Genomic DNA, 27,355 nt, shown 5'->3' on the forward strand with positions numbered 1-27,355 from the left:
TGACTGCCTCCACCAAACACCCCCCCCCCCACCTACAGACCAGTCAGCCTCTATTATGCTGTAGGGGCCTATAATTTGCTGGAACAACTCACAGAGTGCACAGGAAATACCATGCCAATGATAATAGCTGTAATGTAACAACAATAAAAAAGATGCAAATGAAAAGATGCATATAGTACGCTCCAAAAGAGATCTCAGAGCAGAATTTCCAATAGAGACATGGAATGGTTATTTTGCCAACCAGAAAGCTCAGCTGAATCTTGTAATTCAAGGTTCTTGTAGGTCTCATTATATGATGCCTCAGTAAGATAAATTACATCATTGCCTTGTGAGGTTTTTAGGAATTAAGGCCAAAGGCATATGATTTTCTGTAAGCAAATTTCATACCTTACAGGCTTCTTTTCCTTTATGTCTCTTTATTGATGGACCTACCAGGTTGCATGGTGGGTACACATTGGGCCGCTCACAGTAAGGTCAGCAGTTTGAAACCACCATCTGTTTCTCAGCAGACCACTTACCTGATTCAGCTTGCCCTTTTCTTTCAGACTGCAGTAGCATACATTGAAGAATTTGAGTGGAGGAAAGATATGATGATTTTTGCATTTAAGGGACCTCTCTGATTTATAATGTGGGAAGACTAGACGGAAGAGGAACAAGACACGATGAATAGTTATAAGATAATTGCTTATCTCTTAAGTTTTAGATTTTAGGATGAAAAAACCTCATTTAATTGTCCTTACTGCATCAGTTTTTATTTCCCCGATTAGTATACTATGTAATATCAGTCCCTATATTTATATTTCTCTTTAGACAACAAGATCTCTGCAATTTCTCGGTATATCTGGCCTATACAAAAGTAGACAATAAACATTTATTAAAATGGATTGTAGGAGGTAATTGCAGAAATTAATACTTTAATGTGTATTATGCATTCCACTTTAGACTATTTTTCAATGAGGAGGATGATAGAGATCATAGGCAATATTAAATTGTAAATTACCCCTTATAATCATGCCATTGAAATAAAAAGAGAAGAGACTAATAGTTACTTTTCTTCTTACCCTCTGTCTGCTGTAAAATTACTCATGTTAAGAACTACAAATGAGTTGCCGGGGAAGGACAAGCACACCCATTGATGAAATGAAACGGAAAGGAAGCACTTGCTTATAAAGGTCAAAGGTTATAGATTTCAGTATGGATTAGACCTAGCCTTTAAACATTCCAGTAGGATCCTTTAAGTGCTTCAACTGTGTTGGAAAGTAACATGCTTTATTTGAGTTATAGTGGTCCAGTTGGAACTGGTCATAGAAGTTTGAATAAAAATAAATTCTAGCTGCTGCTGCTTTTCTTTTTCCACTGACCCTCTTTCCTTAAGTCCCTGACTGTATCCTTTCCCCACCTTTGGTAAAAACATTTTACCCCCCTTTATAATAATGGCATTGTGAAAATGTATCTTTCTGGTATCAGTTAAAACTTACTTTTGTCTTCTTTTTTCCTTTTAGCTTTCCAAAGAATCTCTTCAATCTGTTGATATACTCAGAGAGGAAGCTTCTGAAATACTGGATGAAATGAGTCACAAACTTCGTCTAGGAGCTGTCCGTTTTTTGGCTTTCATCCTAAGCAAAGTACTTAAACAAATTTTTTCCAAAGTGTGTGTAAATGAAGAAGGTATTCAGAAAGTGAGTATTGATTTATTTTATATATATATATATCTTTGACTCCTTGAAATTTAGTCAATTTAAGGCAACATCACTTTGATTAGTAATAAATAACTAAGGTCTAATTAGTCTAGACAAAAGAAGTTCTACCTTTCTTACGGTTTGTTTATTGGTTTGCTTTTTTCTTTTAATTTCAGGCTCCCAGTCTTTTAGACTAACTTAGTAAAAGTAAGGCTTGATAACCTACAGCCTCATGTAATGCCTATGTGTCTAACAGTACAAAAGCAATATGAAGAGTAAGATTCTCATAAACCCTTAATTTTTTTCTCAATAGCTTATTACCAAAATATTGAAATATACCTTGAAACAGTACTAGTGATCCAATTGTTATTCATATTTTACCAGTCATTGACTTGAATCACACTCCTGACTCCACCATTTATTAGATGCATGACTATTTTATAAATGAGGTAGCTGAGGCTTAGACCTTACTTTTAAACATATGATACTAAGCATGCATGTAAAATGCTTAGTATATGAAATGCTTAATATGGTGCCCTACTAATATATATTCGTGATCATTATCATGATTATTTTGATCCAGTAAAATGATTTTTAAAAAGACCAGCACCTTTTAAAATTAAATACGTAAATAAAAATGAAAGCATAATTATTAATCACAAAAACAATATGTAATTATATATTGTGAAATATTTATTTCAAATTGCAAATGACATTTTGTCTTGGAAAAAAAAGGTTTACATTTTTCAGATAGATTGGTCAATAAAGATCCCTTAGAGAAGGAGTATAAAAGACTGTTACTTAACTGTCCCAATGAGGCATTGTTAGCTCAGGAAAAAAATTCTACAGCTAAACCATCACTGGCCCCAAAAGTTTATGTTTTTAATATTCTTTCATTATGTCAAACTATTTATCTAGAATGCTGAAATAATATTTTACCTGGTTAGGATAAATTGCTTTGTGTGCTTGGTGGGGGAGTTGAATATATTACATATGAGATATGTAGAAGCCCTGGTGACATAGTGGTTACACAGTGGGCTTTTTTTTCCAATCATTTTATTAGGGGCCCATACAACTCTTTTTTTTTTTTTTTTTTAACAATTTATTGGGGCTGATACAATTCTTTTCACAGTTCATACATATACATACATCAATTGTATAAAGCACATCTGTACAGTCTTTGCCCTAATCATTTTTTTTCTCTTTTCTTCTTTTACATTTTATTAGGGACTCAAACAACTCTTACCACAATCCATACATATACATACATCAATTGTATAAAGCACATCCATACATTCCCTGCCCCAATCATTCTCAAGGGATTTGCTCTCCACTTAAGCTCCTTGCATCAGGTCCTCTTTTTTTTTTTTTCCCCTCCCTCCCCTTTCCCCCCTCCCTCATATGCCCTTGGTAATTTATACCTCGTTATTTTGTCATATCTTGCCCTACCCGGGGTCTCCATACAACTCTTATAATCCATACATACATCAATTCATCAATTGTGTAGAGCACTTTTACACTTTCATTATCCTCATCATTCTCAAAACATTTGCTCTCCACCTAAGCCCCTGGCATTAGCTCCTCGTTTTTTTCCCTCCTCCCCATTCCACCCTCCCTCATGAACCCTTGATAATTTATTAATTATTATTTTGTCATATCTTGCCCTGTCTGACTTCTCCCTTCACCCACCTTTCTGTAGTCCGTCCCCCAGGGAGGAGGTCACATGTAGGTCCTTGTAATCGGTTACCCCTTTCCAACACACCTTCCCTGTACCCTTCCAGTATCACCACTCACACCACTGGTCCTGAAGGGATCATCTGCCCTAGATTCCCTGTGTTTCCAGTTCCTATCTGTACCAGTGTACTTCCTCTGATCTAGCCAGATTTGTATGGTAGAACTGGGATCATGATAGTGGGGGAGGAAGAAACATTTAGGAACTAGAGGAAAGTTGTATGTTTCATCGTTGCTAATCGCACCCTGTCTGGCTCGTCTCCTCCCTGAGACCCCTCTGCAAGGGGATGTCCAGTGGCCTACAAATGGGCTTTGGGTCTCCACTCCGCACTCCCCCGCTCATTCACTATGATTAGATTTTTGTTCTGATGATGCCTGATAACTGATCCCTTCGACACCTCGTGATCGCACAGGCTGGTGTGCTTATTCCATGTGAGCTTTGTTGCTTCTGAGCTAGATGGCCACTTGTTTACTTTCAAGCCTTTAAGACCCCAGATATTATATCTTTTGATAACCAGTCACCATCAGCTTTTGTTTGCCACATTTGCTTATGCACCCATTTGTCTTCAGCGATCGTATCGTGGAGGTGAGCACACAATGATACGATTTTTTGTTCTTTGATGCCTAGTAACTGAGCCCTTGACACCTCGTGATCACACAGGCTGGTGTGCTTCTTCCATGTGGGCTTTATTGCTTCTGAGCTAGATGGCTGCTTGTTTACCTTCAAGCCTTTAAGACCCTAGATGCTGTATCTTTTGATAGCCTGGCACCATCAGCTTTTCTTCATCAGTGGGCTGTTAATCGCAAGGTCAGCAGTTTGGTTTATGGGAGAAAGATGAGGATTTCTACTCTGGTAGAGTTACAGTTTCAGAAATCCACAGGGGAAGGTCTCCTCTGTCCTAGGGATCACTATGGATCAGAATTGACTCCACGGCAGTGACTTTTTAGTTACATGAGATATGTACATACATATAGATAAGCATACACAAACATATGTGTGGAATAGTTACATATATGGAAAATGTATATAGATATTTTATACATGAACTCTTCTATTCTCTACTTTAAGATCTAACTTTAGATGATTTGGGCAAAGATGACTCAAAATTGGAAATTTGTTTTTAAGCTACAGCGAGCCATTCAGGAGCATCCAGTTATTCTGCTGCCTAGTCACCGCAGTTACATCGACTTTCTGATACTGTCTTTTCTTTTATACAACTATGATTTACCCGTTCCAGTCATAGCCGCAGGAATGGGTAAGTGTTTCTTTTTCTACATTTTGTTTATTATAAAAATCAAAATGTTCCCTGTAATGATTTTAATAATGTTGAGGTATTTGAAGGATTACTCCTTTCTTAAAATCCCTTTGTGTAACAAGGTTGGGTTTTATTCTCTCGTGCTGTGTTTTATTGTGCTTACCTAGACACGAACAAGCATATGTACACATGGGATTTTAGGTTTGGTGTGAAAAATGAGCCTATATTATGAATCTATGTGACCTGTCTTTTGTATTTGTGTTTCTTATTATTTTAATTTCTTTAGGTCAGTAGATTTTTTGTTACTTTTAATGGCTGTATAGCATGCAGCAATGCATTATATATCATATTTTTGTGGTTTTGCTGTCGTAACTATGCTGCAAAATAAATGTGACAATTTATTTTTTTACTGATTTATTTTTGTTGTGGAGAATATACTCAAGTGTCTATATATACAGATCAGTGGCATTTGATAACATTCTCCAAGTTGGACAATTATTCTCATTAGTTTCTGCCTTGTCTCCTTTCCCTTAACATAAACTCACTGCAATCTATTTTTATAGTCATGCTTCTGTTTTTGTAGGATTGATTCGTGCAGGTAGGATAGTTAAGGCAAGTAACTCTTTTATCAACTCACTTTAAAAGTAGAGATGTGTGAGTAAGTTATTTGAAAATTAGGGATATTAAATGTGGTAGAACTCTTCCTTTCATTCCAGATTTCTATCTGTTCCACTGAAATGATGTTGGTATTTTTAACTAGTAGGAGAAAGGTGAAAACTGATTTGGCCAGGCTAGACAGAGCTTTAAAGTCACATCTTGTCCTGATATCAAGGTCAGCCGTGTGACTAATGGAATTGGTATCGCCATTGTCAAGGGTACCTCACTCCCTGCTGTTACCCTGGTCTCTAGCCAGTGTGGCTGTTGAAGCAGTGATACATGGAGTGGCACCAAGTACTGTATATACTTGAGTATACGCCGACCCAAGTGTCAGCCAAGGCACCTAATTTTACCACAGAACCTACATTAAAAATGTGCTGGAAAACTCAGCTTATACAAGAGTGTATACCGTAGCTTCTTCGTGACCACCTGGCCCACAAAGTCATTCCTTTACCGTAAGGATTTCTAAGCATAATTATTAGTATCTTTGGTGAATCACACGAAATCTTGCTTCATAGTGCATTTTTGGAGTTTAAATCTTGATGAGAAGTTTCAAGAGCTCAAGTTCGCCCCTTCTGTATTTTTTAGACTTCCTGGGAATGAAACTGGTTGGTGAACTGCTGCGAATGTCTGGTGCCTTTTTCATGCGGCGAACCTTTGGTGGCGATAGACTCTACTGGGCTGTGTTCTCCGAATATGTAAAAACCATGCTTCGGGTAAACGGGTCTTACCAAGTACTTTCCAGCTGTATTATGTTCTCACTGGTGGTTCCTATGAGACTTGATTCAATGTGTAACTTCTGGATGAGCTGCTTGGTTAGTTTTTTCCCCCTTGTCGGAATGTTGCTAACCTCAGTAATGTTTAATCTGTGTGGTTCTTTCTTTAAATTACACTGTAAGCAGTGTTTGTTCAGAGGCCAGGGGGTGGGGGAACTTGGGAAAAGGCATCAAAAGAAGCATTTATCATTTTGAGAGTAGGCAATGGGTTTTGTGTTTTGTTTTGTTTGTCTTTTTCTCTTTAAAGAATGGTTATGCTCCTGTTGAATTTTTCCTCGAAGGGACAAGAAGCCGTTCGGCCAAGACACTGACTCCTAAATTGGGTAGGTCACATGTGGATTAGAAGATTATTGTTTTTGTGTTGTACCTTACAAATCTGGCTAGACCAGAGCATGTACATGGGTACAGATAAGAGCTGGAAACACAGGGAGTACAGGACAGATAAACTCCTCGGGACCAATATTGAGAGGAGCCATACCAGGAGGGTTAGGCGAAGGTGGGGGGAGAAAGGGGAAACCGATCACAATGACCCACCCATAAACTCCTCCCAAGGAGGGTGGACAACAGACAAGGGGGTGTGGGGAGACATCGGATAGTACAAGACATGAAAAAAATAATAATTTGTTAATTATCAAGGGTTCATGAGGGAGGGAGGGGGAAAAATGAGGAGCTGATACCAAGGGCTCAAGTAGAAAGGAAATGCTTTGAAAATGATGATGACAACATATGTACAAATAAATATATTTGAGACAATGGATGTATAGATAGGTTGTGATAAGAGTTGTACAAGCCCCCAATAAAATGATTTAATTTAAAAAAAGAAGAAAGCTTTAAACATGGCTTCATCATAACAACTACATAGATTTTGACATTTTTTTGGCCAAGATTTTCTTTCCTTTGCTATTTCTTCTAGTTTAAATGTTTAAATACGAGTGTATTGTATTGTCTTATGTAAACTGTGCACTTTTAGTATATTCCTGTCTGTTTCCTCAGTTGCTTTCCTCTCCAGTGTATGTAATGGAATGTTTTTCCCTGTGTTTTCAGGTCTTCTGAATATCGTGATGGAACCATTTTTTAAAAGAGAAGTTTTTGATACCTACCTTGTTCCAATTAGCATCAGTTATGATAAGATATTGGAAGAATCTCTTTATGTATATGAACTTCTAGGGGTTCCTAAGCCTAAAGAATCTACAACTGTATGTAAAAGCCACCCAGATTAGACTTTATTTTCATTTTGAGACTGTTCTAACTTGTGCACTTATTAACTCCTAAACACGCTCCTCTTTGTGTTCTTTTCTTCTTTTGTACTACTCTTAGGGGTTGTTGAAAGCCAGGAAGATTCTCTCTGAAAATTTTGGAAGCATCCATGTGTACTTTGGAGACCCTGTATCAGTTCGATCTTTGGCAGCAGGGAGGATGGATCGGAGCCCTTATAACTTGGTGCCAAGGTACAAGGCTCTTTGCTATGTTATTGCTGAAGAAATACATATGATATTTACTGATGAAGTACGTTTTTAAAACTTACATAGAAGTCTGAGAGCCTGAGTTGTGATACTTGAGAGACATTTCTCAGCTTGAAACCTGGTTTCCCCGAGGTCTCACAGCACATGACTGAGGAAGCACTAGCATCACATTTTCTCCGGTCGAAGCAGCTAATTAAAGAAGAACTGTATGCTTGCCAAAAGATGACTAACTACAGGATGTCAAACTTGAAAACTCAAACAACGTGTATTCTCAGGGAGCCAGCTCCCCACTAATTTAAAAGTAGTCAGATTCATTGTAAACCAGTATTTGTATAGGAATTGAGAGTCCAGTCAAAGTATGATTTAAGTATTATTTTTGATCCTAAAAAGAATCGAGTAAGAATAATGAATGGATGAGAGTGAGTCCCCGTTCTCAAGAAAATGAATTGCTGTTTTATGAGCAAGTAAATGCTTTAGATTCTTTCAGGATACAGTTAAACTTTCAGGATACAGGGTATAGATGCACTTTTGGGTTGTCTTAATTTCAAGAAATATACATATGAAGTAGGAAGACAAATTATTACAATAGCCTCACTTCACAGGACTGCACTGTCATAAAGAAGTTGCCTGTAGCTCTCACAGTCCAAGGACAGGTATGGTGTCTCAAAGGCAGTTTGAGTAATCATCTCAGAAACCTGTATTTGCTTTTAGTTGCTGTAGGTTTTCTCTATAGATCTCTAATGGAGTTGCCCAGTTATTAGCTAGTGCAGGACACCCTCCTAGCTAAAGCGTTTCTGTTAAACCACTTTATCATCTGGCTGCTTTTAAGCCAGTGCATATCCCTGCTCCAGCCAGCTCTCAGGGGGTTCCCAGTATTACATTATTCTAGGTTTGGGTATTGCACAAAGAAGCTTGCAGATGAAGATGGTGGTAGCTCGTGCTAAATGCTTTTAAGCTTCTTGGAAGAGGGCCATGTAAGACTCAGGCAAACCCTATAGAATATCCAATGCAAACACACACAGTTATTATGTAGTCTGATAAGTGTACTCTGCAGCCAAAATGTTTTAAATATAGTGTAGAGCCTAAGAAGACAAAGGAGTTGCTCCTGCTTGGACAGGCTGATGCCGTCTTCACCCATCTGATGCAGCCCACTTCTAAAGAAAAAGAGTTTTTTATTTTGTTCTCAGTCTGGGACTCCCTTTAAATCAGTTTATCACCTCTCAAGAGCATACCCTGGAGAAGTAGGAAAGTCTGCGTACCGTCGTAATGTATTTGACTAAGAGAATCTGTGAGATACCGCTAGTGTCTGTGTTGTCTTCTCTTTCCATTCACGTTTCTCTAGCTAGCAGAGCTGTAATTGTTTTGTGCTCTCTTTTAGATACATTGCTCAGAAGCAGTCAGAGGACATGCACACCTTTGTCACTGAAGTTGCCTACAAAATGCAGCTTCTGCAAATTGAAAACATGGTTTTGAGCCCATGGGCCCTGATAGTTGCTGTTTTGCTCCAGAATTTGCCATCCATGAACTTTGATGCTCTAGTTGCAAAGACCTTGTGGCTGAAAGGTGTAACACAGGCATTTGGAGGATTTATCATCTGGCCTGGTACATATGTGTGACATACGTGATGGATACTTGCTTTATTTATTTGTTAATTTTGAAGAATTTTAACGTAGACATGAAAAACCAATATCAGGTTTTGAGCAGAGCATTGCTCAGAGAGTGAAAGCAAATCTATTGTGTTTTTTTGTGTTTTAATCCATATATGTCATTAAAGGAGCCTGGTAGCAGTTGGCTATACATCGGCTGCAGAGTCAGCAGGTCAAACCTGCAGCCCCTCTGTGGGAGAAAGACGAGCTTTTCCACTGCTGTAACCAGTCGTAGCCTGGGAAACCCCAGGGAGCATTTCGACTCTGCCCTACAGCATTGCTGAAGTAGAAATCAACTCAATTGCAGTAGATAAGTTTTATAGGACCTTGAACACTCCGGGTTGGTTATTTGAGAATAATTTACTATGACATTTTTCCCTTCTGGATTTTAAAAGTTCAAGCATTAGAATATTATCCTTTGTACTTGGTGGAGTTAAGAATAAATACCTGAATCCTTCATGGTCTGTATGTTCTTCCTTCCATATCCACCCATATATAACTTAGGTAATATGATATTTTGTATATATTATAAAGTACAAATGTACACTTTATACAATTATCCGTAATAACTACTTTTTAAAAACAGTCTTTCAATATTATGCTGGGAGATTGGGATTTATATATGACAATGTCGTTCTTGTAGTTCTGTGTTACTGGATTGTTCGAACTCACAGCAAGCTTATGTACAGTAGAACAAACAATCATTGTTTTGCTTAAGCTCATTTTGCAGCTGTTGTGTCAATCCATTGCATTGAGGAGCTTCTTCTTTTTCATTGACCCTCTCTTTCTCTGACCAGACGTGGCCTTCCCCAGGCATTAGTCCCCTTGATAAAATGTATAAAGTATGTGAGAATAATCCTTGCTTCTGAAGAGCATTCTAACTATGTTTTTCCCAACTCTGATTTGTTCATTCTTCTGGCAAGAATATTTTTTGCAAGCGCCATTAATTCAAAGGCATCAGTTCTTCTTCATTGCCTAGCTTTCCAATGCGTAGGAGGTGATGAAAATGCCGAGGTATGTGTCAGCTGCACCTCAGTCCTCAAAACGACATCTTTGCTTTTTAACACTTCAAAAAGACCCTGTAAAGAACAGACTTGCCCAAATGCAATACACTGTGTGATTTCATGGTGGCTGCTTCCAGGGACACTGATTTGGGATCTAAGTAAAATGAAATCTTTGACTATTTCAATTTTTCCTTGTTTATCATGCTATTGTGTATTGGCCCAGTTGTAATGAGTTTTGTTTTCTTTATTTTGAGGTATAATCCATACAGAAGTCTGTAGTCTTTGATTGTCATCAGTAAGTGCTTCAAGTTTTCTTCACTTTCATGAAGCAAGATTGTATCATCTGCATATCGCAGGCTGTTAATGAGTCTTCCTCCAGTCTTCTTTATGTAGTCCAGTTTCTCAGATTATTTACCCAGCATACAGATTGAATAAGTATGAGGAAAGATGCAACCCTAAGCACATCTTTCCTGACTTTAAACCATGCTTCTTTTGTAATAACTGTCTTGTTCTGTTGGAATAACTACCCACTGGTCTATATACAGGTTTCGTATGAGTATAATTAATATTCTGAAATTCCCATTTTTCTTGATAGTATCTATAATTTGTTATGATCCACATAGTTAAATGCCTTTTCATTGTCAAATAAATCATGGATAAATATCTTTCTGATTTCTCTACCTTCAGTCAAGATCCATCCGACATTAGTGATAACCCTTATATCTTGAATCTGGCTTGAATTTCTAGCAGTTCCTTGTTGGTATTTTTTTATTATCTTGCGGATGATGTTGGTGGTACTCTACTATCTATCTATCTATGTGCATGCATGCATTCTGTTGGGTGCCTTTATTTGGAATGGACATTAGTAGTCCAGTCAGTTAGCCAAGTAGCAGTCTTCCACATTTTGTGGCATAGATGAGAGAGTGTACCCACCACTGCATCCATTGTTGAAACATCTTAATTGGTATTCAGTCAGTTCTTCTGGGCGTCTGGTTTTTTTACAGTGCCTTCAGTGCAACAGTGACTATTTATTCCATTGCCTTCTCTTTTCTCCCCAACAGTTTTATTGCCATATAATTCACATATCATAAAATTCAATAGTTCAGTCACATCAAGAAGAGTTATACAATCACCACCACATTCAGTTTTTGAATCCTTCCATATTCTGATGCTACCTATTTGCTATCTTGCCCCTTGAATCTTTAAATATTACAACTCAAGGCTTTAATTTTTTCTTCAGTTCTTCCAACTTAAAAAAATGCCGTTGGCATCCTTTCTCTTTGGTTTTCTTCCTCTAGGTCTTTACATATTTCGTTACACTACTTTACTTTATCTAGTATAGCCACCCTTTGAAGTTTTCTGTTCAGCTAGTTTACTTCATTTTTTCCTTCCATTCACTTTTAACTCCCCTAGTTCAAAAGCAAGTTTCAGAATCTTTTGGCATCCACATTGGCCTTTCTTTCCTATCTTTTTAATGATTTTTACTTTCCTCATGGACAATGTCCTTGATATCATCCTTTAACTGGTCTGAGTCAGATCTATTCTTGAGTTCAGTAAATTCACGAAGGATATACTCAAGGTTGCACTTTGCCTCTTGTAGATTTGTTTTGAATTTTCTTCTACCTGAATTTATACATGAGAAATTGATGGTCTGTTCTATTGTTGGCCATTGGCCTTGTTCCAACTGACAATATTAAACTCACCATTTTGTGTTTTCGAGAAAAGATATTTGTGATGAGGAAAATGTTCTTGTAAGATTCTGTCACGCAAAGTCATATTTTCTAACTATCAATGCTTCTTTTTGTTTCAAATTTGCGCATAACATATGATCGATTTCAGACCACAGATGTTAGTAATCATTTTCTATTTATCTTGGGCAGTATTTGTTGGTGTGTTAACGTAATGGTACTCCCATTAACATTAACTGGTCTTCCTTACAAGTATATAAATATTATCCTATCATTGACTACGTTGTATCTTAGGATAAATCTCGAAAAGTTCTTTTTGATGATGAATGTGATACCATTTAGATTCAATTTGTCATTTCAAGCATAGTAGACCATATGTTTATTTCACTCCTAAACACCAAAACCCTTACATTTCCGCTCACTAGTGTTTAGGAGATTTATCCTTACTCATCCCATTTCACTTTTGACGACTTCCAATTCTCTTGGACTCATACTTTCCTAGACTCAAACTTTCCATGTTTCTCCTCATTTTGAGTCATGAAGCTTGATTCTGCGTGTTTCTTTAAGGCCAATTCTTGTTTGAGGAGGCATCTCTTTTCTCAGAAACCCATGAAGTGCCTGCCAACCCGAGGGGCTAAGCCTCGGGCACTACATTAGACAGTGTTCCACTGCCCTTCATAAGGTTTTTCACTGGCCACACTGTTTGGAAATAGATCACCAGGTCTTCCTTCCACGTCTCTTTTTAGGCTAAAGCTCCACTGACACTTCTCTACCAGAGGTGACCTTCTTGTATTTGAAGCCCTGGTGGCGTAGTTTCTAACATCACACCAGTATGTCAGCCGCCGTTCTATGACCAATTGACAAGAGTTAAAGTATTTTAAATCTTTCCATTCAAAACTGTAGAGACTACGTTTTTAAGACCATAAATTACTGTTTGTAAGTAGTTTTCATTTCTCAAGTCTACATTGAGGACTTAGCCAGTGTTGAGATGCAGTTCCTGTGCTATAGGTTCTGGTGTACGGAGGTGGAGTAGGCTAGTCATGTGTAAACTAGTCATGAGGAGTCAGTGGAATACAGAGCCGTGGACAAACTCCAGGTGATTACTGTAGGAAAGAGTCCACAGTCTGGGAAGATTTCATGGAAGGGATATTTGAACCGAAACGATCTTGATGGAAAAGTAGGAGCTTCTCGGAAGGAAGAGGATCCTTACTAGATAGGAATTAGAAATTATGAGCTTACACTGGTTTCATTGACTTACCAGCAGTTTGATGATGTTAGGATATCAGTCACGAGTTGGAGAGTTACAGAAGACAAAGGATGTTGATGGTGGCTGGGTCATATAGGTCTTCACCCCATAGGGACCTGACCTACAATCTGTAGGTGACGGTAAGCAATAACACAGTAAGCAAGGAAATAGGCGAAATAGGCATTTAGAAAATAAACAATATCACATTCGAAGATAAGCCCTGGTGGGAAGAGAAAGGAAGCATAAAATACTCCCCCAAAGTATTTAAGTAAGCACAGTTTGTTAATAATTTTTTACATGTTTCTATAAAAATTTTTGCATAGTATGTTTACTATAATATCGTTAAGGTATGATGCAATTGTCAAAAAACATAGCACATGCACGTGTTATTTATGGTCTTCTTACCTATTTATGGACCTTCTTGTCATAAGTATCTACAAGGTCAGCCATTTTAAACCACCAGCTACTCCATGGGAGAAAGACAGAGCTTTCTACTCCCATAAAGAGTTAACAGTCTTGGGTGAGGGAGGGGAAAAATAATAGGAGTTGATACTAAGGGCTCAAGTAGAAAAAAAATATTCTAAAAATGATGATGGCAACTAATGTACAAATGTGCTTGACACAATGGATGTATGTATGGATTGTGATAAAAGCTATATAAGCCCCCAATAAAATGTTTGGGTTTTTTTTAGTTAACAGTCTTGGAAGCCCCCAGGGGCAGTTCTACCCTGTCCTACAGGGTTGGCTTGCTTCAGAAATGACTCAGTGGCAGTGAGTTTGGTTTTGGTTTGTCTAGGTATTATTAAATTCACATAAATGTGATTTTTCTAATTTTGGTAGCGCCCCGTACCAATACCTGGCACTGAAAAATAAATATCATTCAAGTAAGCAGGTGACTGTAGTCAGTGCCTCAGGGTCCCATCTCCTCTTTGCCATTTGCCTGAGTGGTCTCTGTCTTTGTCTGTAGATAATGAACCTGCTGAAGAAGTTGTACAGGCCAGCATTCTTCTGCATTCCAACATTGCCAGCCTTGTCAAAGATCAGGTGATTGTGAAAGAGGACTCTGAGCACCAGGGACTTATATGCCAGCATTTCACTCTCCTCATGTGCTCAGCTTATAGGAACCAGTTGCTCAATGTTTTTGTCCGTCCATCCTTAGTCGCTGTGGCCCTACAGATGACACCTGGGTTCAGGAAAGGTAACGTAGAGAAATGTGATCTTGAGTTTTGGCAAATACCTGGACATTCAGTTTAATGTAAGCCACAAGCCTTTTTAAAAATTTTGTTTTATCAATAACTTTATTTTGTTCTATGTTTGATAGTTTTATTGACATATAATTCACATATCGTGTAACTGTACAGTTTAAATATGTTGTGTAAACTTAATGTTTAGATGCATGCATGCAACATGCACAACACTGGAATGGAGTCCTTAGTACTCAGAAGAGCATACATTTTTTTCCATGAAACTATGGCCATTGGTTTTGAAATTAGAAGGGACTGAAGAAACCATCTAAACTTCATCATTTATAAATTTTAAAAAAATAATAGGCCTGTCAAGTTACATAATTTCTTAGAGAAGGAACTGGGATTGGAACACAATTCTTCATTTTTTGTCTGACGCTCTTTGACATTCACAGTGCTCGTCTCTGACAAAGGCAGAGCAGGGACAAGGGCAGGGTGGGATGTTGTCATGAGCAGTATGAACCTGAGTAAAGCACAGTTCTGGATCATCAGGAGCCTGTCATTATGGCAGCAGTTTTCCACCCAACCAAACCACCAAAGATTTTGTTTTCACTGGTCTGAGGTACAGACGACACATTAGTGTTTTAATATCGTTTTTTTCTCAAAAATATGCCAGAGCTGAGAGGCACTAGTCTCAACCAGACTTTTAGCTTTGAAATGAGCCAGAAAAGTCCTGTGGCCATTGCCTTCATGTCTGGTGCCAGAGAGGTTAAGGTGATTTAGTTCAGAACATAGAAAACTCACATCTCATTGTTGTTCTAAAGTTTCCTAAACTGGAATTCAAAAATGCTTACGAGGCCCAGGAATGGCCTTGTAGGTTCCTGTCACCTGCTTAGAGGTGGAAGCAGTGCTTTGTATCCATATGCATCATAAAGTATGTCCCCCAAAAAGAGCCCTGAAGTGCTGCCTGTAGTTTGCTGAGCAAGACCATCCTGCGTGTATTGTCTGTCACTGTGTACTGGCATGTTCTAGTGTGGAAGACAGAGGAAGAAATCAGGAACTGAGAAGGAAGTTCTTTCTATCTCAGGGAATCATTGGGATAGAGAGAAAGGGAAGTGCCTGGTTTCTAAGGAATGTACTGCCTTAACATGACCACAGTGAATGATTCGATGATTCAAGGAAGGCGCATAATTCAGATCCAGCTATAAAATAGGATGCTGTCGTGTGCTCTGTAGGTAGTCTGAACCTTTTATAGTTTCCTTACGGGCTTCATCCTTACCTCTAGGATATGAATAAAAGCAGTCCATTGAAAGACTGGACTTGAGGACATCATAGACTTTTTTGTGCTCCCTGAAGGTTTAAAAAACAGTATTATAATTTTATTTAATAAATTTGTTTCTAGAGGATGTCTACTGTTGCTTTTACTTCCTTCGTGATGTCTTTTCAGATGAGTTCATCTTCCTTCCAGGAACTGCACTAAAGGTAAAGTTTTCCCAGCCAAGCAGGGCAGAGGTTTTCAGTGTGCGTTCTCAGTGTTGGTCTTAGACTCAGTGGCGAGTCTTAGGCAACATGCCTTCCCTCTCTTTAGGGCTGAGAGGAGCCGACCTAAGAGAAACTGGAACGCTCACACTTCAACAGACACCTACCTTGATTCTTGTTTAGTTTAGGTTGGTCGGGATTGTGTGATGAGAGGAGAGTTATCCTCTGAATGACTAGGGCAGCCCTTGTTAATAAACCAACTCTATTTGAGTGAAAACAAAAAATGCTTGCTAGCACAGTTCCATCTGTTAACAATTTGTCAGTGAACCAGCTGGTGCCTTGTCCTGTGACAGAGTGTGGTGGTCTAACCTGGTACCATGACCACTGATGAATAGTCAGACTTACTGAACTAGAGTCCTGGTCTTTGGGGTGGGGGTGGCAAAGTAGATGAAAGGTGGTACATGTATGCTCCAGTAAGAAGGACGGGTCTTATTTCATAGGGTGGAGCATGCCTGAGCTTTGGGGGGTTTGAGTATAAGAGTGACAGATATATAGATACAGATACAGATACATATATATATATATAAGAGAATGTAGTGTATGGGAAAGGTTGATAGGATATCCTTGGGGCAAAGGTAAATGACTAAAGACAGAAAAAACAATTCAGAGAGTTATGTAATTGTACCCAGGTATAAAATGATAGGGGTGAAGTGTGTGGCCTTTACAGGAAAGAATGTGAGAAATTTTGTGAATGTAGAATCCCCCAAATTTGCCAGTAATAGAAGGTTAGGGACAATGTGAGACAGAGAAAGCAATTGAAGATTACTCCATGAAAACCAGTTAGCTTGACCATAGAAGGAGTATTTTCTGTGAGGAGAACAAAGTCCTGAATGGCCCCTGAAGGACTGAAGGCAAAAGAGCTACCACCAAAAGGACTTCAGAGAGGGGCGAAAAGAATAGAATTACGTGGGTGAAGCTGAAGGAGGAGAGTTGCAGCAAGGAAGATGCTTTAAAATATCAGATGTGGCAAGAAGGTTGTGTGGATAAAAATTGAGAAAATACTGTATTTGAAAACTAAGTTAAGTCGGGGAGAAAGAATAGAAGTGAAGAACAGTTTCACAAGAGGAAATTGTTGAGAGGCACCTTCTTGTTTTTAGAGAAAAGGGAATCTTGAACAGTAGACTGTTGGAATGAAATAATAGATGAGACTGAAGAACAGAAATGGATATTTGCTGAAGCAGCCTCTTGACAGAAATTGGACATGTTGAATTTAAAAGCACAGATAAAGTGATGAGACTGAAGAAAGAAGTTGGAGAACGCTCTGAGAGGGCCCAGTGGAGCCGAAGAGAAAGCAGTCTGCTTGCTGTGGTGGAAAAGGAGAGGCAGATGCAGAGGGAGAAGGGCTTGAATCGGGGCGGGGGGTGGAATGATGACAGGGTGGAACAGGAAGCATTAAACAAGTAGCACAGAGTTTAAAGGGAAAGCAAGAAATCGCAATCTTACCGTAGAAATAGTGTGTTCAACCAGAATTTGGCCATCCCCAAACAAACAAAAGTCTGGGTTGCAGGATATCAATATGTCTTGTGCAAAATCATAACCAGCGATTTCGACAGCTAGAACTAGAGCCGAGATGTCCTGACTGTTAGCTTAGGGTCTCTTCTGGTAAATGACTGCACGTTCCTGTTGAATTAACTAGTACTTGCGAATCTGTTCTATGTCCCGTTCTTCTTTTTTTAAAATCATTTCATTGGGGGCTCATACAATTCTTATCACTGTCCATTCCATCCGTCCATTGTGTCAAGCGCATATGTACATTTGTTGCCATCATCATTCTCAGACCTTTGCCTTCCACTTGAGCCCTAATATCAGCTACTCGTTTGCCCCTCCCTCCCCACCCCCCTCCCTCATGAACCCTTCATCATTCATAAATTGTTGTCATGTCCCATTCTTACCTATGACTTCTGGTATGTTAGTAGCAGAGCTTTGAAGTGCTGCTCCTGCAACTGCTCTCGTTGCTTAAATAAGTCCTGCTTACATTGTGTATGGCCTTGCAAAACTAACCCGAGATTGTGGCTCAATTCTCAGGCAAGCAATAAAGAGGCCTCTGAGGTGAATATTAAGACTAGGAGGGTATGTGCTCCTTAGAATAACCAGTGTTGTAGATAGAAACAGCAACATTTGCTAAGTTAGGACAAAGTGTACAAGGCAGGCAGGGGTAGGAAAGAAGGGGTGCAGAAGGGATATGACATGGTGAGGCTTGCAGTCAAGGACAAGAAAAAACGAATGTGTTTGAATTGTTCGGTAAAACTGGCTTGCTCTGTAAACTTTTAGCAATTCACAATATGTTTTGTCAAAGGGGGAAATGTTTAAAAATTAAATGGTCACATATACCTAGCATTTCTTAAAACCACATTTTTGGCCAAAGTTCTATTTCAAACTTTATGTGTTTGGGAACTCTTTTGAAGAGTTCATCTCTAAAATATGGCCCTGCAGCCCTTATGCTTACAACAGATTTACTAGAGTAGGTACAATTTAAAATTACATTTGTACCTAGAAACAGTACAATGCTACACGATGTTAAATAGATGAGACACCTTATGATATAGATGAACCTGAAGAACATTAGTCTATGTGAAATTAGACAATCACAAAAGGACAAATATTGTATGAGACCACTATTGTAAAAGTGAAGAAAAGGCTTTCCCACTGAAAGAAGTATTTTTTTATGGTTATCAAAGATGGGGTTGAAACAAAGGGGGGCAAATCACTAACATTGAATTGGGTGAAGGCATAGGCAGCATACAATATGACAAAGGCCCGGCACAAAGGAAGTCAGTAACTGGAAGAAGTGCAACTATTAAAGGCAACAGAGATAAATTCTATTCTTATTATTATAGCCACAGTCTAGAAGTGGAAGTGTCATTAGATGAACAGGCAGGGGGCAGAGATTAGGTTATACCCATGAATAGATACGTAAGTTTGACAGAATAGTTCTACCTAGGCTGCAACTGTATCCATGGATGTAATAGTGCTTACAGGGGGCAGAGCTATGGAGACATCTGAGCCATAACTAAATACTTACAGCAGTGGTTCTCAATCTGTGGGTCACGACCCCTTTGGGGGTCAAATGACCCTTTCACAGTAACAATTACAGTGATGAAATAACAGTAAAAGTAATGTTATGGTTGGGGTCCCCACCACATGAGGAGGTGTATGAAAGTGTCGGGGCATCAGGAAGGTTGAGAACCACTGCCTTAAAGGGATGCATCCATACTGGTAGGCTACTGATCATAGTTTCTGGGACACCAAGGTCAGTTGGCGTATGTGGTCAACAAAGACAGTGTTCTTCATCCTACTTTAATTGTTAGTGAATGGGACCAGGGTGGGGGAGTGTTCTTAAAAGGTTATGAGCAAAAAGTGAATACTTTTTCTAAGTATTTTTAGCATTTGTTATATGACATGTCTGTTTAAGGAGTATGGCAGTGATTTCTAAGACTTAGAATATTTTTGTGTGTCCTGTGTTGGCCATTTTCAGTATTAGAGCAGCTGCTGTCGGGCTCTTCTCAAAGATTTCCGGGAAGGACTATGTAATTGCTGGTGCTGGATGTCTTCACGTTGGTAATGTTCCCAGTCAACTAAGTTAGCGGGTACTTCATGGCTTTCCCTCCCTATGTCCAGGACTTTGAAGAAGGTTGTCACCTGCTTTGTAAGAGTGAGGTCATACAAGTAACTACAAAGGACATCCTGGTTACAGAAAAAGGACATACTGTGCTAGAATTTTTGATAGGACTCTTCAAACCCTTCATGGAATGTTACCAGGTATGTAAATATTTAGTAAGTTCTCCTTGATTCCCCTATATCAAATATAACTAGGACCTTTCCACCCTGAACTTGTTTCTGTTTTAAAGGGCCAGTTTATTCCACAAGTGAATTGTAGAATTATGTACTCATTGTTTATATAGAAGTGCATATTGATTGATGAAAGAAGGGAATGACTTCACCTTTCGGGTGAGACCTTACTCTCCACATTTAGAAGGGTGCTTGTTCCATTCTGACCCGTGAGTGTGACAGCTGTGTCATGTTTGGTTGAGAACGTACTCCCACACACAGACGGAGGCTGGTTCCTCTCCAGCCTATGAGCATGACAGCTGGATGACACCCTGAACACAGTGTTCATACAGTCACAGGCACACGGGGTGTGAGCTATCGGGCCTACTGTAGCATAATGTGGTCCATGGCATGTAGCAAGGTCTTTGGTACAGAGGAGATACTTAAATGCAAGACTTGAGTAACACATTAAGTCATTTATATTACTAAATACTGTTGTTAGAAAAGCAAAGAACATAAAGTGCAAGCCAACTGAAAGGTCACCACAATCTTACATGTGATTAGGGCGAGTAGATGATATATCCACCCAGGAAGATGGTGCTAGGATTCAGAAGGAAAGGAGTTTGGAGGCAAACTGGAGGAAGGGCCCAACGCTCTGAGAGGGGACTCTTGGCTCTTGACTCTGTTATATGAACGCAAGTTAGAGTCGACAGAGACTAGCTGCCTTGTAGAGTAGTGCTTACAAAGTAAAAAATGACCCATTTCCTGATGGTGCCCAGCTATCAAAAGGTATAATGTCTGAGGTCTTAAAGGCTTGAAGATAAACAAGCGACCAGCTAGCTGAGAAGCAACAAAGCCTACATGGAGGAACCATACCAGCCTGTGTGATCACGAGGTGTCGATGGGATCAGGTATCAGGCATCAAAGAACAAACAATCATATCATTGTGAAAGAGGGGGAATGCGCAGTGGGGAACCAAAGCCTGTCTGTAGGCAACTGAACATCCTCCTAGAGAAGGGTGGCGAGGAGGAAACAAGCCAGTCAGGGTGCAGTGTAGCAATGATGAAATATACAACCTTCCTCTCTTTTCTTTAATGCTTCCTCTCCCCCACTATCATGATCCCAATTCTACCTTACAAATCTGGCGAGAACAGAGGATGTACACTGGTACAGATAAGAACTGGAAGCACAGGAAATCCAGGTCAGATAAATCCCTCAGGACCAATATTACAAGTAGTGACACAAGGAGGGCAAGGGGAAGGTGGGGTAGAAAGGGGAACTGATTACAAGGATCTACATATAACGCCCTCCTAGGGAGACAGACAACAGAAAAGTAGGTGAAGGGAGACATCGGACCGTGTAAGACATGACAAAATAATAATAATAATTTCTAAATTATCAAGGATTCATGAGGGAGGGAGGGAGGGGAAAATGAGCTGATACCAAGGGCTCCAGTAAAAAAAAAGTTTGAGAATGATGAGGGCAACAAATGTGCTTGACACAATGGAGGGATGTATGGATTGTGATAAGAGTTGTAAGCGCCCCCAATAAAATGATTTTTTTAAATGACCCATTTTAGCTCCTTGCACAAAGCATTTAGTAAGTACTTGATAAATGTTCATTCTCGCTGTTGAGCACTATTTTTACAGTAGAAATTACTAAATAATTTAGGACCTGGTATTTTAATAAAATATTTAGAGAAAAAAAGCTAAATTTGAAAGAAATCTGACCTCTCTCTTCCCAAAAAATATAAAGTAACTTGTAACCCACTAAAGTAGTTATATTTCAACAAATGTCTGTGCTGTTTCAATCCTGCCCCCCTAATTTTAAATGTTAATATAAGCTCAAGAAAGAATTAATAAAAATTCTTTAGCTTTTCTCAACTCAAATCTTGGTCGGTCTTCATTCCACTCTAAGTATATTGTTCTCTTAACAGGGATAATGTACAGCGAGTTACTGTTCTGTTACATTTGGCTACTCATTCTCTCTTTCTCTTCCTCTTAAAATCAGATCATTTGCAAATACCTTTTGAATGAAGAAGAGGATTACTTCACTGAGAAGCAATACTTGGCTAGAGTTAGAAAATTTACTACTGAGCTTCTTGATCAAGGTGAGTCACACACCTTTTTCAATGGTGATTTCTTTCAACTGAAAACAAAGAATAACCCATAAAACTTTCCCTCTCCTTCTATATAGGTACCTCTCAGTGTTATGATGTATTATCTTCTGATGTGCAGAAAAATGCCTTAGCAGCTTTTGTGAGACTAGGTGTAGTAACGAAGACGAAGGAGTAAGTACTCTACTAGCGTTCCATGGCCTTAACCAGAGCATCTACTAACATTTGAACACAAAATCCAGAGAGAGGCAGATAAACGCATGTTGATGTAGTAAATATATTGTACTTTATTATCCATCCTCTAATTAATATAAGTTACCTTGTAAATTCTCTGAATGAAATTGAAGTGAAGGAAATGAAATATATACTTTAGGCAGGTGTTTTATTATTGACCTAATTTTGAAATTCCGTATTTCAATTACAAGAAAGTTTTTTGAGGATGTAATGTGTATGTGTACATATGTGCACATGTGTACACACACACTACTTAGTGATACATACAAGTTTCCCCCATTATCCAAAAGTAGAGTGTTCTTGTGAAACCATTTGTAAGCTGAAATAGTGTACAGTAAAGAACTAATTACCACTAATTTATATGCACAAAAATAGTGAGCATTCCCAGGCTCAAAAAATAACCTATTAAATGATGCCAATAAACAATATCATATAGGTTCGCCATTGTTCAAAGTGGCTTGATGCTGAGATGCTGAACATAGTTCCCAGGGAAGAGATCTGGCGATGCCATTCTCACTCCCCAGGGTACACACTACTTCTCTTAGAGTGCTGTGCCCACCAAAGACTGAAGACTTGCTTTCCTTTTTGCCTTTTTTACATAAAAGCAAACATTTTCTATAGGTTTCTTTCAGTTAGCAAAATTGGTACTACAGGTTTTTCATAAAAGCAAAGTGGTATAAAGCAAAGTTTTGAAAAGCAGAAGATATGTGTGTCTGTCTGGTGGGTGTTAAAACTAGATTTGCCTTATAACACTGTAAGTACTAAGTGTAATATTAGCAAAAAACAATACTCAATAAACTTGAGTCTTTGTTTTCTTTTTTTTGTACTACTATTGGGTGAAAGTTTATAGAACAGATCACCCTCCATTCAAAAAGTCTTACACATTTAGTTTCCCCTCAGTGATTGCAACTGCCACAAGGTAGCATCGCAAAGCCCACTTCTTCCCCACTTCCTGATTCCATTTATCCTCTTTTCCCTTGCCCCCCTGGATTTTGTCCTTGATTATTCGAAAATTTGTGTATCTCGCTAGTGCTATTGTTCTCCTTATAGGCCTGTCTATTGTTATTTGGCTGAAAATTGAGCCATCGGGATGAGTTTCCAAACATTCTTTAACCACATGGACTCCTTGACATCGTCTCCCTTTTACCATGACCACCAATGTGCCCCACTCCCCCCCCACCCCGAAATCCTTATTCTATTTGCTGTCCCTATAGGTTCATCAGTACTGGGTTCCATATACCGAAAAACGGAAAAACATGTAACCCAACTTCAAGAGAGTGACCTCCAATGACATAGCACTTCTGAGATACACCCTAATATGAACAAAAAACAAACCAAACAATGCAAACCATTGTGGTAATGATTGTACAATTCTTCTTGACATGATTGAGTGATTAAATTATATGATGTGGATTATGTGCCAATAAAACTGGAAAACAAAAACAATACAAACCAAAAATACAAAAAATATTGAAAACCAAATCAGGTCCAGCCTGCATTGTTGGGGGTGGGAAGGTGTCTTACTAACTGTTCAGGTCAGATATATGCCTTTGATCTTCTGTACTCCTCTCTCCCAAGCACTCTGTTTAGTGACTGCTTTCCTCCCATCCCTCAGTTTTAGATCGGGGGAGTTCTCTGGAGGTTCATTTCCTATGTAGTTTCACAAATGAATCTTGGGCTCCCACTGCCATCCATTACCTTCTGCATACCGGATTCTCACAACTTAAGCTCTGATACTAATACCTCCTTCTACTTTGGATTACTCGTATATACTCGATTATACATCGACCCAAGTATAAGCCGAGGTACCTAATTATTACCTGGGAAACCAGAAAAACTGATTGACTCGAGTATAAGCGTAGGGTGGGAAATGCAGAAGCTATTGGTGAGTTTCAATAATCAAAAACAAATGAAAATAAAATTACTAAAAATTGAGACATCAGTGGGGTAATATATTTAAATATTTTTAAACAAGACTTTGAAAAAGAACTTTCATGGTAATGCGCCCCCACCCCCCTTCCCAAGACATATCCTTATCAGTTCAGCTGCCGATGTAAGTGAATTACTATGGGTGCTTCTGCGAATTGGAGCCGTCCACCTCACAGGATGGCTCTGACTGGTTAGATGTGAGTAAACAAACATTCAAACCCTTGCAGTGTCAGTGGGGCTTTGAATGAACAGCGGAGAAACGGCAATCACCCGCGAGATAATGGGCGCTCATCCAGTTACCTAGGTGAGGGGGTTGGCCCAGCAAGATGTTACATCTCGCTGTGGTACCACTGACCCATGCTTAAGCTAAACCCCAGTTTTTTTCATTTTTTGTGCTGAAAAACTCTGCTTATGCATGAGTATATACGGTATATGGATTACAATCCTTTAGTGACTAAGACTTGTGGCTTCTTCCATGTGGACTTAGTTGGCTGCTTGTTTGGAGACAAGCCTTGAAGAACCCAGATGCTATTTTATCTGCTAGCTAGGTACCACATTTTGCTATAGCACCTGAATCTTCTGTGTTCCCTTCTTGGGGGCGAGTATTGAGCAGGGCCATAATATAAGAACTAGTGGTTCTTCAGTTGAGGGCCATAGTCTTTGAGGGTTCTGCCAGTCTCTGTCTGACCAGTAAGCCTGATTTTTAAAAATTTTTTATGATTTTGAGTTTTGTTCCATATTTTTCTTCTAACACTCTATCTAGGACCTTCTAATGAGATCCTTTTCTGAGCAGTTGTTAACAGTATCCAGACACTACCTAGTTTTTCGGGATTCATAGAGTCATAGAGACTGGTGTTCACATGGTCCATTGGACTCATTGTTTCCATGTGTATCTGGTTTTCTCCAGTCTTCTTTCCTCCAGACAAGGGGAGACCAACAGTTGGACTTGAGATGGCTGCTCATGAGCTTTTAGCATCTTAGTTCTGACTCACCAAAGTAGGATGTAGAACTTTGTGTTTGTGAATTAACTTATGTCAGTTGACCTTGGTATGTATCCCTTGAGACTGTGGTCCCGAGATCTAACTTCTTGAAGCATCCACCTCTTCACCCCCAGAAAACAAAGCCCTGTAGTGGGAGAATCTGCTCTCAAAGTAAATGATAATTTACTTTTTCAAGTCAATAAACTTAAGACTGATAGAGCTTACTGCCAAATTCCCCAAGTAGTATTCTTTATTTGGTTAAAAGAATTAAGGACTTAACCAGGAAGTAGGCCGTTCAATTATTTAAAATTGGCCTTGAGGAAGACTATTAAAATTAGTCTAACGATATATGTAAAACCAGTAACAAAAATATAATCATAGTTGTCTTTTACCCTAGTTTATACAATAATAAAACTTGTTTTTTCCTTTTGTCTTAGAAATAATGACTCTGTACTTAATGTGAATGAGCCTGCCACATCTAAAATGGAAGGAATGCTTGGTACGTGCAGTTTAATGCAATATGATCCATTCTCACAATGTGCTTATAAAAATTAATTACCAAATACTTTATAAAATGGAATGTAGATGGAGAATTTTAATATAGGCAGAAAACTATATACCATATTGTGTTACATATAATGTGCTCGTATAAATTATGGGTGCATGCGTATAACACATATTGCTCACATAGGAAACTAATGTCTGATGGGGTTGTACAGTTTGAAAAATAAAACACATTGTGCGTGCTATTTGCAGAAAAATACTGTAATCTAGAATTTTCCCAAGGAAACTGCTAAACACAAAAAGCGTAGAATAGCCAGTCTGGACGCAAACAGCGTAGAATTGACACAGATTTTAAAATGGCCTCATGAGAAAGATGGGGGAATTTGTAGAATTTTACCATATTAAAATTTGGTGAAAAATGACAGTGTGCTGATTGAGTAAGCCCAATACCATTGAGAAAATACCCATATAAGTACTATTTTCAGTGATGTGCACTCGCCTAAATTCACTGTGGATTAGAAGAACTTCAGAATGATGTCTGAGCAGAAAAGCAAGGCTGGGCAGATGGCTAGAGGAGAGTGGTTGAGGAAAAGGGTGGAATAGTTGACAAAGGAAAGCTGAGAATACCATACTGGGTTGAAGATTATATGCAGGTTCAGATTCCAAACCTTTATATTATATCTGAATCTCAAAACATATAACTTGAAGCTTTTGATTTCTGACATGGTAAGAGGTCTAAACAATAAGAAAACTCCTTTTTTGATTTCTTAATCGCAGGAAGCAAATGCACTATGGATATAAACATACTGGACCCTAATTGAAGTTCAGAACACATGTCTGTGTTCACATTCTGCCTCTCATACTGTGCCTTGGTATTTTCACAACCTGTAAAGCACTGGAGAAATGTCAGCGTCCAGTGGCTTAAGAAACAGTTATATAAGCAATGATAAAATCAGTGTAATTCCTAAATTGTCTCTCTCTCTCTCTCTTTAGGTTGTAAGATACCAGTAGGAAAACCAGTAACTGCAAAACTTTAGTAATCTTCAGATAGTTATGGGAAATGTGGTCCCATAATCACCATCATCAAAGGACTCTGTTACAGCAGACAGGAGGCCAAGGGAAATCCTTCTTAGTAAGACGTTGAGAAGAGTGGGCTCTAGAGAGGAAGAGATTATCAACGTAAGCCGTCACTGTAATCTTCCCCAGCACAATGGTTAAAACAGGCCTTTGTATCCAACTACTGTGTATTTTAAAATAAAGCAGACTTTTGGAAACATTTGAAAAATCGAAGTCCAACTCCTATTTCACCAACAATGTTTAACTTATTACATGTATTAAATGTTGATGTTGATTTCTAAGCTAAAGTACATGGACATTAAAAAGCTAGAGCTATTCAAGGAACACTACTGAAGATGGCAATCTTAACATTTCTCGCGGCTTTCTGTAATTAAAGTGGCCTCAAACAAGTACAAATTTGACAATAGGTATATGTGCTTAGCTATCTTACATTAAATGTTGCTACTAAAAGGCCTAATTAATCTAGTCAAATAGAGAGAGGGTATGCAGCAGAGAGATGTTAAGGTGTACACATGTGTGAAGCAAGATGGGCAAACCCAAAAAACATTTATAGCTAGCTACCTCTGGAAGTGGCATTTAAGCTGACAGAGAGAACAGTGGAATGAGGTTGTTAGAGAAAAAGAATAGTGATCAAGTGGTCCTTTGGTAGAGAATGATGTGGTTCTGGGGGACCTGAAAGAAAACCATAGTGACTGGACCAAGGATCAGATCAGGGATAGTTCTGTCAATAACAATATTCTGTGAGCAGATGCATAGCGAGACATGCAAGCTAGACGATGTGGAAAGAAGATGGGACTTTTTAAAATTCAGCTTTAAAAAGTGAATCATGTATGTTTATAACATTGGCCATCAATAAGATTAAAGAGAAACAGAATCAA

At 38.7% G+C, this 27,355-nt stretch overlaps 1 protein-coding gene across 3 annotated transcripts in view; it reads left to right on the forward strand.

Moving 5' to 3' along the window:
- GNPAT (glyceronephosphate O-acyltransferase) overlaps nucleotides 1–26,693 on the forward strand; it is a 50,366-nt gene extending 23,673 nt beyond the window's left edge. Inside the window, exons 3-16 of one of the 3 annotated variants that reach the window (XM_075532009.1) lie at nucleotides 1,503–1,679; nucleotides 4,537–4,666; nucleotides 5,912–6,138; nucleotides 6,347–6,422; nucleotides 7,144–7,295; nucleotides 7,417–7,547; nucleotides 8,941–9,164; nucleotides 14,114–14,344; nucleotides 15,733–15,812; nucleotides 19,488–19,628; nucleotides 21,648–21,747; nucleotides 21,834–21,927; nucleotides 25,334–25,395; nucleotides 26,394–26,693. In XM_075532009.1, the coding sequence (XP_075388124.1) occupies nucleotides 1,503–1,679; nucleotides 4,537–4,666; nucleotides 5,912–6,138; nucleotides 6,347–6,422; nucleotides 7,144–7,295; nucleotides 7,417–7,547; nucleotides 8,941–9,164; nucleotides 14,114–14,344; nucleotides 15,733–15,812; nucleotides 19,488–19,628; nucleotides 21,648–21,747; nucleotides 21,834–21,927; nucleotides 25,334–25,395; nucleotides 26,394–26,437 (1,869 nt within the window). In that variant the 3' untranslated portion in view covers nucleotides 26,438–26,693. The remainder of the gene's footprint in view (nucleotides 1–1,502; nucleotides 1,680–4,536; nucleotides 4,667–5,911; nucleotides 6,139–6,346; nucleotides 6,423–7,143; nucleotides 7,296–7,416; nucleotides 7,548–8,940; nucleotides 9,165–14,113; nucleotides 14,345–15,732; nucleotides 15,813–19,487; nucleotides 19,629–21,647; nucleotides 21,748–21,833; nucleotides 21,928–25,333; nucleotides 25,396–26,393) is intronic. The other 2 variants (XM_075532018.1, XM_075532029.1) reach the window with 2 other exon arrangements.
- The last annotated feature ends 662 nt before the right edge of the window (nucleotides 26,694–27,355 follow it).

This window comes from Tenrec ecaudatus, chromosome 1 (assembly GCF_050624435.1).
Source record: "Tenrec ecaudatus isolate mTenEca1 chromosome 1, mTenEca1.hap1, whole genome shotgun sequence".
Taxonomy (NCBI): Eukaryota; Metazoa; Chordata; class Mammalia; order Afrosoricida; family Tenrecidae; genus Tenrec; species Tenrec ecaudatus.